The sequence below is a fragment of the Benincasa hispida genome, chromosome 8 (genome assembly GCF_027475165.1).
Source record: "Benincasa hispida cultivar pf3 chromosome 8, pf3_genome.v1.1, whole genome shotgun sequence".
In the NCBI taxonomy this organism is placed as follows: Eukaryota; Viridiplantae; Streptophyta; class Magnoliopsida; order Cucurbitales; family Cucurbitaceae; genus Benincasa; species Benincasa hispida.
In genome coordinates this window covers 570,547-583,791 of record NC_143485.1, presented here as the reverse complement: position 1 = coordinate 583,791, position 13,245 = coordinate 570,547, and the positions used below count along the sequence as shown (strand labels likewise).

The 13,245-nt window shown below is 33.4% G+C and overlaps 1 protein-coding gene and 1 long non-coding RNA gene across 2 annotated transcripts; one reads left to right on the top strand and one right to left on the bottom strand.

Annotated features, from left to right (window-relative positions):
* Positions 1–722: 722 nt before the first annotated feature.
* Positions 723–6,489, bottom strand: LOC150034274 (uncharacterized). Its single transcript, XR_016531082.1, has 3 exons — positions 6,366–6,489; positions 6,217–6,278; positions 723–963 (listed from the first exon to the last, which is right to left on the bottom strand). It is a non-coding gene; the product is annotated as an uncharacterized LOC150034274 (long non-coding RNA).
* A 3,302-nt stretch (positions 6,490–9,791) lies between these two features.
* LOC120069527 (transcription repressor OFP6-like) lies at positions 9,792–10,677 on the top strand. Its single transcript, XM_039021303.2, has one exon. The coding sequence runs from the start codon at positions 9,866–9,868 to the stop codon at positions 10,376–10,378; it is 513 nt and encodes a 170-aa protein (XP_038877231.1). The 5' UTR covers positions 9,792–9,865; the 3' UTR covers positions 10,379–10,677.
* The last annotated feature ends 2,568 nt before the right edge of the window (positions 10,678–13,245 follow it).

Sequence of the window (13,245 nt, the reverse complement as noted above, 5' to 3'; positions counted from 1 at the left end):
ATACAATTAATATAATCTATATAGATACATTATAATATAAAGTTAATTTTACATGAAATTAAAATTATACTTTATTATATGAGAGAGATGAATATTTGAATAAGATTAAAATATTATTTATATAAATAAGATTCATATAAAACTATGGGTTAAAGTTAATATGAATGAGATTCATATTAAACTATAGGTTATATGAGAGAATATTATTTGAATATGATTCAAATTAAATTAAATATGTGATATTTAATTAATTAATTAGTTAATTGGTAATTAATTAGCCTTGTTTATTTAATTATATACAAAATATGATTTAATATGTATTTTAATTAAATTAATACTATTAATTTAATTATATTAAATTATATTTAATAATATTTAATTTGGGACTTATCCTATAAGAGTGGGGAGTTATTGAGAAATAGCTTCCCCCTTCTCTCAATGTTTTAGGAGAAAAAAGATATACAAAATTTTTTGGAACTAAAAAATTCTCTACAAAACTCTGATGTTCCATCTCAATATTATTTTCTTCTCTTACCAAAATCAAAGAGCCCACACTTTCTTCGATTCTTATCCAAAGATTATTAAGAAAGATCAAGTGGTGGTGTTCTCTATACGTTAAGTTTGAAGATGAAACTGTAAAAACCTAAACTTTTTAGGATTTATATAAGGTCATTACTTAATACATGCATAAATCTCACAACGACTCTCTCACAAATTTTAGCTAAATCAAACAAATTTATTTACATAAATACTTTTGTAACATCCAAATAACTGAAAATATTTCAAAATAAATTTCATGAAGTCTGATAAATAAAAATTTCAACCATGAAACTCTAAATTCTCACATGAAGACTGAAATTTTAAAACACTAAAATATGAAAACATGAGCGGAAGCATTTCTTTGGTCCCAGTGGCACGGTCATCGATTCCTTCTGTTACTCGTTGGTACGTCCTTGCTCTTACCTAAAAAACATAACATAAGAAATTATGAGTATAAAATACTCAGTAAGTAATCCCACTACTGAGGTCAGGCTAGACATCCATGTCCTCTAGATGTCGACCTTTGGTGGGACGAACATACATCCTTAATATTCATGGAACACATATAAATGAACATGTAAACTCATCCTACCGTAGTTAGGAGTACCAACTATCTATAGTGAATCCCGAAGGAAACACGACCAATAGTGAATCCCGGAGGAGACACAACCTCTAGTGAATTCTGAAGGATACACAACCTCTAGTCAATCCCGAAGGAGACACAACCTCTGGTGAGTATCAAACTAACGGTATATACAACAATTTCATAAATATATCATACATCATAACATAGGTTCACAACATATATATACATCACCTTATACTCAAACATCCATAGGAGTTGATATATCACACATACTGAAGTTGATGCTAACAATCACACATTGTTCATATATAATCAGAGAAACTCTTTCCTCATACATATCTATACAAACAACCTCATAATCTTTAATGATAGCTTAAATTTCGTTGCTTGGCACATGGGCAGTTTCAATAGTAGATTACTTACCTCGAGTCAAAATTCTAAGACTAGCTCAAGCAATCAAACCCTAGCAGCACTCAACTTAACGTTCCCAAACTATGCCAAAAATGCCAACAAAATCGACCCGCTAAACAAAAAATAAATTCCACACCAACTTCAATCCCGAAGCCAAAATCCAACAAGAATAGTAACGAAGGAAAGAAAATATGTGTGGCAGATCAGTGGCGGCGGATGAGCAATGCGCTCAGATCTGGGCGAAGGGATGAATGGCGGGGAGGAAAAAATCTCAAAGGGTGGGGGCGCTTCATGAAGACAAAAGAGAGAGAGAGGGTTTGGGGGGTGTGCCGTGCGTAAGGGAGAGAGAGAGGGAGGGAAGAGATAAATTCATTTGAATTTAATTCAAAATTACGAATACACGGGTTGTTACATTCTTCTCATCTATAACGACCCGACAATTAGCCTGCATAATTTTGAATTTAATTTTGACAATAACTCCAAATCCATCTATAACCATCCATCTTCCAAATCAAAATTAACTACTTTCCCTCCAAATTGAAATTAATCTTGACAATAACTCCCAATTAAATTCATATAACTCCAAATCCATCTATAACTATCCATCACTTACTTTCAATTCAAAATTAACTACTTCCCATCCAAATTGAATTTAATTTTGACAATAACTCCAAATTAAATTCATGTGACATAAAATCCAAAAATTAAATTCCAACTTCCCAAATTAACTTAAATACAAATTTACAAATTTTTTTAGATACTTAAATCCAAATCTTTTACTTAATATTTGGATCTAAATTCCAAAATTAAAGAGGGTATAAGTTTAAAACCACAATTTCCCCTTTTCCTTTTCAAATTTCACAAAAACTCAAAATTTCTTATCCAAATAATTCAGTTATCCCTTCTAATTAATTTAAAACTCTACTCAAAGAATTCACATTAACCAATAAAACTTCTTCAACTGTAACAATTTGATTCCAAATTACAAAGATTAGAAAAACTAAAACTCAATAATTTACGATAATTAACTTAAAACTTCCTACAACTCAGGATGTTACAGAAACCAAGTGTTCGCGAAGTTTGCAACAGTTCATACTGTGGAGAAAAACTTGTAGAAGACGGTCTTCAAAGGTTTGTAGATTTCTCCCTTGAATCTATTAAGCATGTTAGGTATTTAATGTTTATCCTAGTTCCAATTATTTCTATGTTTTGAGTTTTTCCAAAACGAAATTCATTGGCACAAGATGATCACTCATTTCCGCTGAGGAATTCAGTAAAGGTGAACTCTTCAGAGACCTTTGTTATGGTATTCCAACGAGTCTCATCTTCAATCAAATAACGCCTAACAGTTAATACTCTATCAAAGTTAGAGGCCCCGTCGTGAATGGTAGACTTTAAAGTCCACTGATGCTTAATTTTATGAAGTGGATTATGGATGATATGCATTGATGAAATTGCGTTGTGCACTCAAGTTTCCTCAGCAGAATCCAAGTGTAAATTCCACTGAGTTTCCTGGTAAGTCCAGGGTCGAACACAGGGACTTGTGAAAACAGATTGCGTTAGTAATTTTTATGAAAACTTTGCGGTGGCCAAATAAATAAATTGTTGGTTTTTTGTTGATTGCGTTAATGAGAAAATAAACAAAATGCGACGGATTTGAGAAAATTCAGTTATGTGATAGATGCACTGAGTATGCGATGAACAGGTTGAAAAGATCTTTAGCTAGCGTTACTTGAGAATGCGTCAAACTATGCGATCATGCTACCACCATGCACAACAAGTCATTTTCCAATGCAAATGCAATGCTCCTAAGTCTAGGACGCATGTGTTGAATGCAAAAGTGTCCATAGAGCTTATCCCTAAGTCTCTACTCTTGTCCTATGCGATGATGCAAAATGCATAAAAGCAAGATGACCGCATACAATCATATCCTATCTCTAGGAAGCATGCGATGCGTTGATAGCAAATAGTGCTCATTCCTAAGCTCCTATCTCTTGTTTATTCGTTCTAATCTGACTATCCCGAGCCTAGATTCTAACCTGACCTTCCCAAGCCTAGATCTTCTCCTTAGACTACCCTCTCGAGTATCTCTAATGAACAAATGAAGCATACATAATACAAGATAATCGCATAGTATGAAGATTCTCTAGTTGTGCTAGCTAAATGCTTCTCAACTCATTCAACTAATTTAGCTACTCATGCGTAAATAATAGAGAGTGAACAGATATAGAGAAGTAGATTTCATTTCAATAAATGAGTGGAGTACAAAATAACAATGGAAGTTAAAGGTAAAGAACCTAGTAGTAATTCCTTGCTGACCGAGGCTTTTACACTGTAATCTCTATTCGGTTCTAAAGATGTTCCTGCTTCCGCAGGCGTCAGCCCTCTCTCTGTTCTTGAAGCTTCCGACGCTCTCCCAAGCTTACCGGAACGATCTATCGGCACAACCTTCTCCCTCGCGTCCGCCTTAAAACAAAAGAAAACTATGAACAAGGGCGTGCGAACTTGTGGAACAAAGAATAGTGAACTCGTGAACCCCTTCTCTAAAGGCTGCCTCTGGTATTTATAGACATCCAAGGTGAACGACGACTTCTCTCTCATGATTGTATAAATGGGACGGCTTTAATTCCTGACTAATGTGCCGAATATTTGTCACTGAAAAGCTGAATGTACTTGTGATCATTATCGACTGTCAACTTAATTCGGATTCAACTGTCATCAACTTTCTGTCCCATCACGATTAATTAGCCTTTCACCCAGATGCACCCACCATGTTGCGCTGACCAAGTTGCGACGATCCTTCTTGGGCGAATGTTGCGAACACAATCATCGCAAAGCCTTGCAGTGAAGTTGCGTTCAACCAATGATTTCTTATGATCGCAATTCTTACATTGCGTTAATGCATATTTTGCACAAAAATAAAAAAAAAAATCAACTATTCTAATGCGATAAATGCATGTGACCGCAATATTATGAAATTGATGCTTAATGGATGCAAATTAACATATTTTATCAACACAGTCCAACATTGTTTAAGAACTTAGCACTATGATAACGTGCATTTCTGCCCATTATCATCCACACTATTTTATGTGGAGCCAGGGATACCTCTATTGTTAATTCAATAAAAATTGTGCCATCGTCCAAATCTAGCAAAGCATCTGCAAAAAGAGCATCTAGCAGCTCCTCCACGAAAAGGCTAAGTCCATCTTTGGTAGTTTGGTCCTTATTCGCAAGAATCACAAGATACCTCTTTCCAGACAAAATGTGTTCGGTAAAGTAAACCATGGCACTACATAACAAAAAAAAAATGGCTGAGTCTCAACCGCATGAATTTTGAAAAAAGATGGTGGATGAAAGATAAAAAAAATGGATGGATCTGTCATTGACGTATTATAGGCCAGAATATATGTAGAATATTGAGAACAAAGCTAGTAGAGCACTGAGATTGAAACCGACGGAATGCTAAGTCAAAATCGACAAAATCCTCAAGTCTCACACTAAGATCGATGCCAATGGAGCACTAAGATCAAAACTGGTAGAGCATTGAGCTTGAAATCGACAGAATGCTCGAGTCAAAGATTGAAGCCAAAACTAATGGAATCCTTAGGTTGCGCACTAAGATCAAATCCAATGGAACGCTGAGATCAAAGCCTGTAGAGCATTGAGCTTGAAACCTACGAAATACTCAATCCAAAGACTGAAGCCAAAACCAATGGAATCCTTAGGTTGTGCACTAAGATCGAAGCCAATGGAGTGCTAAGATAAAAATCGGTAGAGGATTGAGCTTGTAACCGACAGAATGCTCGAATCAAAGACTGAAGCCAAAATTGATGGAATCCTCAGGTAATGTACTAAAATCAAAGAGCACTGAGCTTGAAACCGACAGAACACTCGAGTTAAAGACTGAAGCCAAATTTAACAGAATTCTCAGGTCGCACAGTAAAACCGGAGCCAACAAAATATTGAGATTATAGCAAGTAGAATACAAAGCGTGCAGTCGGCGAAATCCTCAAGTCGCGGATTAAGATCATGCTTGTAGGAGGAACACTAAAATCGAAGCTCTGAACTACCTCTCATTCTATTCATAGCTATTTAAAAAAAAAAAAAAAAAAAAGAAAGAAGACAAGTTAGTAAATTGAATATATATATATATATAAATTTAAAAAGTAAAAAAAGAGGGTGATAGAAAATTTAAAAGAGATTTATTAAAAAAATGAAATCAAATGGAAATAATGAATAGAAAAAAGAAAGAAGAAAGAAGGAAAAAGAAAAGAAAAGAAAAAGAAAAAAAGAGAAAAAGAGAAAAAGGAAAAAAAAAAAAATAACCCTACAGACCCATCCTCATCTTTCTTTTTTGTGGTCGTGTTAAGCTTGCCGCTAATCTGAATCGTGCGTTTAAAAGGAGGTGTAGCCGCCAACTACTCTGGCAAGCATTGTCGGTCGTGCACCGCCGGATTAGTGGCGATTGGGTTCCAACTCTGATCGAGCTGTCGTGGCTGGTCGGGCGGCAGTGTTTGCAAAAGGTCAGGAAGAAATGGAAAAGAAAGAGAAGAAGAAACAAGCAAAAAAAAATTTAAAAAGGAAGAAAAATATGAAAAAAAAAAAAAAAAAGGTGTTAGCCCTGTGACACATAAAGCTGAGAATTTACCAAAAAAAATCTGATTGTACCCACTTACCTTGCAATTCAGCAAGCATGGGTCCATTAAATCAAGCAAACATGAGTGTCAAGCTTTAGATGCTGCAATTAACAAAAATATAAGATGATCTAAATGACGAAGAAAGGAGAATTCAAGAAGAGTCAATTCCTCGTTAGATTGAGAGTCACCTCGCGCTTTGTTAAAAAAAATTGAGAGTCGCACTGGTCCGATTTTTAGAGATTGGCTGATCCAATTCCTCGTTAGATTTGGAATCAGATTTGAATCAAATGAGATATTTTCAGATTAAGAAATCTAATTAAATTTAAATTGGATTATCTTATTTGTTCCATTCAAAATAAATAAATAAAGGGTTTGAGGTGAAATTAAATATTAAAGCCATTTAATTTGGATAAATTTTGTTCGAGGTTCAAGTCATCAAAGCCACTTATCCTTAAAATAAATCAAATTGTGGAGTGAGGTCTTAAAATTATCTCAAATGAAAATTTGGTTATATTCCAAATTTTATTTCAAATTCAAATCATCCAAGTTTGATTATTATTCATGAGTCAACTAAAATTGAGAATAATATCTCGATTTTGTCTCAGATCAAAATTTGTGCATATTCTAAATTTCGTCCAAAATTTTATTTAAAATTCATTTCATAGGCTATTACCTCCAAATTAGATTAGGGATAAAGCTTGAAATTTCACTCAAATTAAATTAAAATTGCCCATCATCTAAATTTCATGCTAAATTCAAATTCGTAGGCTTTTATCTTCAAATTAAATTTGGGATAAAGCTTGAAATTTCTCTAATATTAAAAAAATTGTCTATATTCCAAATTTTATACTTAATTTAATTTAAATTATGAATAAAACCTAAAATCTATCTCAAATTAAAATTTTTGCTATATTTCAAATTTTATCCTAAATTCAAATCATCCAAATTTAGGCTTTTATCCTCAAGTTAAATTAGAGTGTAGATAATACCCCAAGTTTATCACAAATTAAAAATTTAGTCATATTCTGAATTTTATCCAAAACTCTAGTCAAACTTAAGTCTAAATTCATAGTATGACTTATACAGCAAAAGAAGTTTAAATCAAGACCAAACAACTTGCCTTTTGATTCAAACTTTATTATTTTCGAGATTCACCCATCCGTAAATGTACATAAATCTTGAGAAGGGGCATCTGTTGAAGGATAAATTTTGAATTAATCACAAATTGCCATGTAATTTCCTCCATTGGTGACAAAATTACAAAAAATAGATGGGCAGTTTTCGATGATACCACTTGTTTCATCATGACAATTGGATTGAATGAAATTAATTTGGTCCAATTTGATATTATAATTTGAGCTAAAAGATATACTTATTTTGGCCCAAATGTCAAATTAGCCATAAATCCAATTAAATGAGTAGAGCTAGATCCAAGACCAACCAAACCCAAGCCCACCTGACAACTCTGTGAATCTAGGAGTTCTTTTCAGAAATTTTATACTTCAAAGAGCCTAGAGAAAATTCTCTAGGATCAAAAGACTCATTCTTTAAAATTGAACCACTCCTTGAAGCTCAAATCCTAAAGATACAAACATTCTTCCAAAACTTCAACTTCAAAAACAACATGTACTCCGCTTTGCCAAGTCAAGAGTGCACATTCAACTGAGAGAGAATCATGAGATCAAATACTAGAGATCGAATTACATCCACATCAAATCTACATCAACACAAGCTCAATTCCACGGAACATGTTTCTCTGAAAACCTCGTGTGAACCGTTTTACAATATAAACAAAAATGGAAAACGAAGATAGGGAATGGCTTAAAAAAATAGATAGAGAAGATAAATATAAATCATGTTTATTAAAGAATTCGATTACATAATAATTAATAAAAAAAAAAAAAAAAAAAGTGAGGTGTAATGAACGAAAAAAAAAAGAAGAAAAATAAATAGAACAAAGCAACTAAGATAAAGGTCAAACCCATAACCTCCTACGCATGTTTAACGCCAATGACCAGCTAATCAATGCAATGTTTGCTATACTTAAGCGAACATAATTAATATTAACGAAAACAATAACATAATTTCTTAACAAAAAAAAAAATATATATATCACGAATATATCACGATATTATTGAATCAATGATATCACCGATATCGATATATTTTGATGATATATTGTCGATATTTTGACATTCATGATAAACTAATATTATCGTCCAAATTTCTATCGTACTTTCATTTTAACGAAATATCACGATTTCTTCATTGTTGATGTTGAGTGAAGGGGCAGTGTCATGATAGGTTTAAAAATTGTCAAAATCATATTGGAATAGTCCTAAGTTTCATTTATTTAATTTTTTTTTTTTTTTTTTTTTTTTTTTTTGTTGAAGATGAGTTTCATTATAATTTAATTAACTGCAACTGTGTGTTTATTAAATAATATATATAATTAATTGTTTCACATAGCGCCAGATGTCCAATTTTGCTTACAACTATAATAAAATGTCCAACTATGCCTTTTTCAACACCCTTTCGTCATCAACAACAACTACATTTGAGCTTTTAAATAAATTTTGCAGTTTATACTTTAAGATAATTATTTTAAATAAAAAAATTAGGATAGACTTCTATCAGTACAATCTAACGTAATATATTATTGATAAATATTAATATTTTATTATATTTAAAAAAAATAAAACAATCCTATATTAAACTAAAAATGGTGTATTAGTTATGTAATGTAATTGAATACAAATTAAAAATGGTTTATTAGTTATATTAATGTAATTTTTGTTCTTCTTAAAAACTATTACCAAATAGAGCAAAATTAGCCGTCATATTATTCCAACAAACTCTAATAATCTCTTTGGTAGTCCTCCTCAACGTATCAAATAATTCAATATTATTGTATGAAAAAACTTAAAAAGTTGTATTTTGATTTTGATATTAATTTGATTATGAATGAGACAAAATTGAGCAAAGCGGTCTATTGTTTAAACTTATCCATTGATATTCAATAATATTGGTTTAAATGAAACCTATATTAATCTCCATAGAGTAAAGGTCTCCCTCACGGAAAGTTATAGAATGAGAGACCACTACAATATGGTTGCCTCATAATAACAATAAAATGAATAATTAAATACATAGTCAACATATTTTTTTTATATAGTTTCTTTCTCATATATTTAACTACAATATTTAGTATGAGGAGAAGTGATTATTTATTTTGAACATAAATAAAATATCGAGAGCTTCTTCAATGATATAATCAGTGTTGAAAGAAAAACCATTTTCGCAAAAACTAGAGTTCTCTTACACTATAATTTTTTCTCTCACACTTGCATTCTCTCGCATATATAAAAAATGTCAAAACCTATTTATAACTCAAAAGACTTATTTATTTAAATTTATGGAGAGAATTAAGTTAAAATGAGAGAAATAAAAAATATTTGTATTCTAAACACGTGAAAAATTATCATCTATTGAGGTGTATTTTAGCTACGACTAATTGTCTAATCACAATTTATCTCAAATTTCTTTTTAAAAAATTATTTTGCTTTATTTATTTATTTATTTTTAAGTATGGCTCTTTGCGAAAATTTAGTTTTTAGGACTTTTAAGCCCACATCTCTCTCAACTAGAAAAGACTAACCCATACAGCAAAACCCTCTCTCTCTCATTTATGTCTAATCGCAAGAAGAAGTTCACATCCATTTTCTCCTCCACCAGCGGCTGTGGCGGCTGTCGGAAACCGAAACTCTCCGACGTTGTCGAACCTAACAAGAAGCCAACCACCACTTCCTTCAGACGATCCTCTTCAACCTCGAGCAACGACCGGAATGGCGGTCTCTCTCTTGACGATGAAGACTGTAGCTCCACTACCAAATCCACCACCGGAATCCAAAGCCCAGTGACTATCCGCATCGGCGACGATAGCATCGCGGTCGAGAAGGATTCTGACAACCCATATGAGGATTTTTGCCGATCGATGGTTCAAATGATCGTGGAGAAGAGAATTTACTCCCCCAATGGTCTTCAAGAGCTTCTCAATTGCTTCCTCCATCTCAATTCTCCTTACCATCATGAAATCATCCTCAAAGCTTTCACTCACATTTCAAATGAGTTTGAATACCACCGCCTTTGGAATATCTCTAATAATACTGACCGGAAACCGCCGTCCGCCGGTGAAGGTTGATGGATAGATGTCACGTGCGAAGCCATGTGAGGAGCATTGAATTGGCCACATGAAAGATGGAGGAGGGAACTATCATGGCGAGGGCACAATGGTCATTTCAAGAGAGTTAGGTCAAAGATTTAATGCTGGTTTCTCTCAGTGTAGATTTGAATTTTTTTGAATCAATCTCCTTTTATTTTTTTTTCTACTTTCTATTGGCTGTAAATTAAAGGTGTAGCATTATATATAAATATAATAACTTTCCTTCTCACTAGTCTAACAATTAGTAAAGTGAGAGTGGAAAATCGAAATTGAAGGAACCTAATCTTTCTCTCTCAATATCTTTTATTTTCTTATACACATTTATTAACATTAACTTTTTAGTTCCAAGTTTTGAAGAATATGTAAGGTTTCGTTTGTGAATTTTAAAACCATACATTTTAATCGAGTTTTTAGAATAGGTTGTTGGAAAGAAATTTTGAAAGTTGGAGGAAATTGGGAAGAGAGAATTAAGAAAGAATGCTACTTATGTTATTGAGCACTTCTAATTTTTTGGCTTGATACAAATAGTAGGACATCCCTCCTATTTATATTAGTTGGTACTCCTAAATCTATGGTTAGAATTTTGCCAACACATTCATGATCTAGTGGCTACAAATGTATATCTAGACTATTGTTTATAATTACACATTTCTCTCATATGTTCTAGAGAATCCTACAAAATGCTCTAAATATCTCCTACATGTAATTTCTCTAGAATATTTCAATAATTAATACTTCTAGAAATTAGGATTTTGTTTTGGACTAGGCCCAAATAACTCTAACACAAAATCAAGTTTACATTTCAACACCTCCTCTTAAACTTGATTTTGTTATTCCAGCAAATCTCTCAATCTTGTGAAGTTTTCTCTTTTATGATAAATAGCCCAAATAACTCTAACCCAAAATCAAGTTTACGTTTCAATACCCCCTCTTAAACTTGATTTTGTTACTCCCAGGAAATCTCTCAATCTTGTGAAGTCTTCTTTTTTATGAGGCTTAGTGAATATGTCAGTTACATGATCATGAGTCTTCACATACTCTAATTGCACATCCTTTCTTCTTAAGCACACTCTAATATAATGATAACGTGTATTGATGTGTTTACTCCGATTGTGAAAGATTGGGCTCTTGTTCAAGGAAATTGCTGATTTTTTGTCCATGAAAATTTTGGTTGGCTCCTCTTGTGGTAGTCTTAATTCCTGTAATAGACTTCTCAGCCAAATTTCATGGAAAACACATAAGGCCAGTAGTAACTACATATTCTGCTTCATATGTGGAGTGAGTAACAATCGATTGCTTCTTTGACATCCACGTGAAGGTAGAACATGTTAGTTTATTCTACCTTCGATGTATTGAAGAATTCTCTTTATTGCCTTCAAGTGTGTGGTTGTTGGTTTCTCCATGAAGTGATTGATAACTCCAACTGCATAGAGAATATCAGGTCATGTGCATGTTAGATACCGAAAATTTCCAACCAAGCTTTTAAAGAGTGTTGGATCCACGCTTTCTTCTTCCTCGCAAAGCGACAGTTTGATTTCGCATTACATGGGTGTGTTTACTGGATTAGAATCATCCATTGTGAACTTCTTGATCACTTCCTTAGCATAGTCTTCCTCTGTGATAAAGATGTCTTTATCTTCTTCCTTTACTTCAATGTCGAGTTAGTAAGACATGAGGCCGATGTCGGTCATCTAAAACTCATTCGCCATCTCTTCTTTAAACTCGATGAACATGCTAGGATTGCTACCTGTAAAGATCAAGTCATCTACATACTGTTGGGATTGGTGTCCTAATTCTTCCGGTGGTCTCGTAGTTTGTAAACATTTTGTACACATTGTTATTAATAAATGTTATTTTATTTGCATTTACTCATATCAATTAAACTAAGATCTGTGGTTATTTCATGTAACTTAAGCATGTATGTGAGACATATAAGTGGATCATGCCTTATGTAGTAATCTAAATGGACTGGAGTATAAGGGTAAAAGAGGGATACCTTATCCTGGTGACACTACAGATACAACCCACTTGACACTACAGATACAACTCACTTTGTAGATATTTCAAATGTTGTAAACTGCTACAAGGTTTGATTCTGACCATTCATGTGGAGACATGCGAGTGGAGGTGTCCTATATAAAGAGTCTGTATAAGACCGGACCACGAGATGATTAGTCTCTTTATATAACGTCGTTGATAATTGAGACTTACATTTCACTAAAATGACCATAGGTGACATGACCTTATTCCTGAGTGAGTTGGGAACTCCTGCCTATGAGGGCGGTCCTTTGATTAGTATGGGTGAAAATGGCCAGATTTCCAACTCAACAAGCCTACCTTTTTGGGGATTCGTCTAATTGGGGAGCTGGGAACTCAGCTACACAAGACAAAATTCACTCCTTCCCCGAAGCAGGATAAGTAGATAAATTTCTCCTTTAAGAGCTGATTTCGGGTCTTGAACATAGTGGCTACACCCTCTCTTTAGAAGAGAGGACTCAGTCATAGTAGGACTATGACTTATTGTTCATTAGAGGAATCAATGGTACTTAAGGAGTTAGATGTAACTATAGGGGAAAAACGGTAAATTGGCTCAGCTGTACTTACGAGTGATTTGTGAAGGGTTATTGCACTGTTGATTGGTCATATAGACACAGAAATATATCTATAATGCAAATAGTGCAATTATCGGTCTTTAGTGAAGTGACCAATAGTTAATGGATGGTGGATCTCGTGACTAAAGAGTTTAGTCGGTTATTCACGTATCATTGGAGCTTTAAGCTACAGGTTCATGAGGTCCCTTGGTAGCTCAATGGGTTCAAGTTGAGAATCAGATTATTAACAAGAGG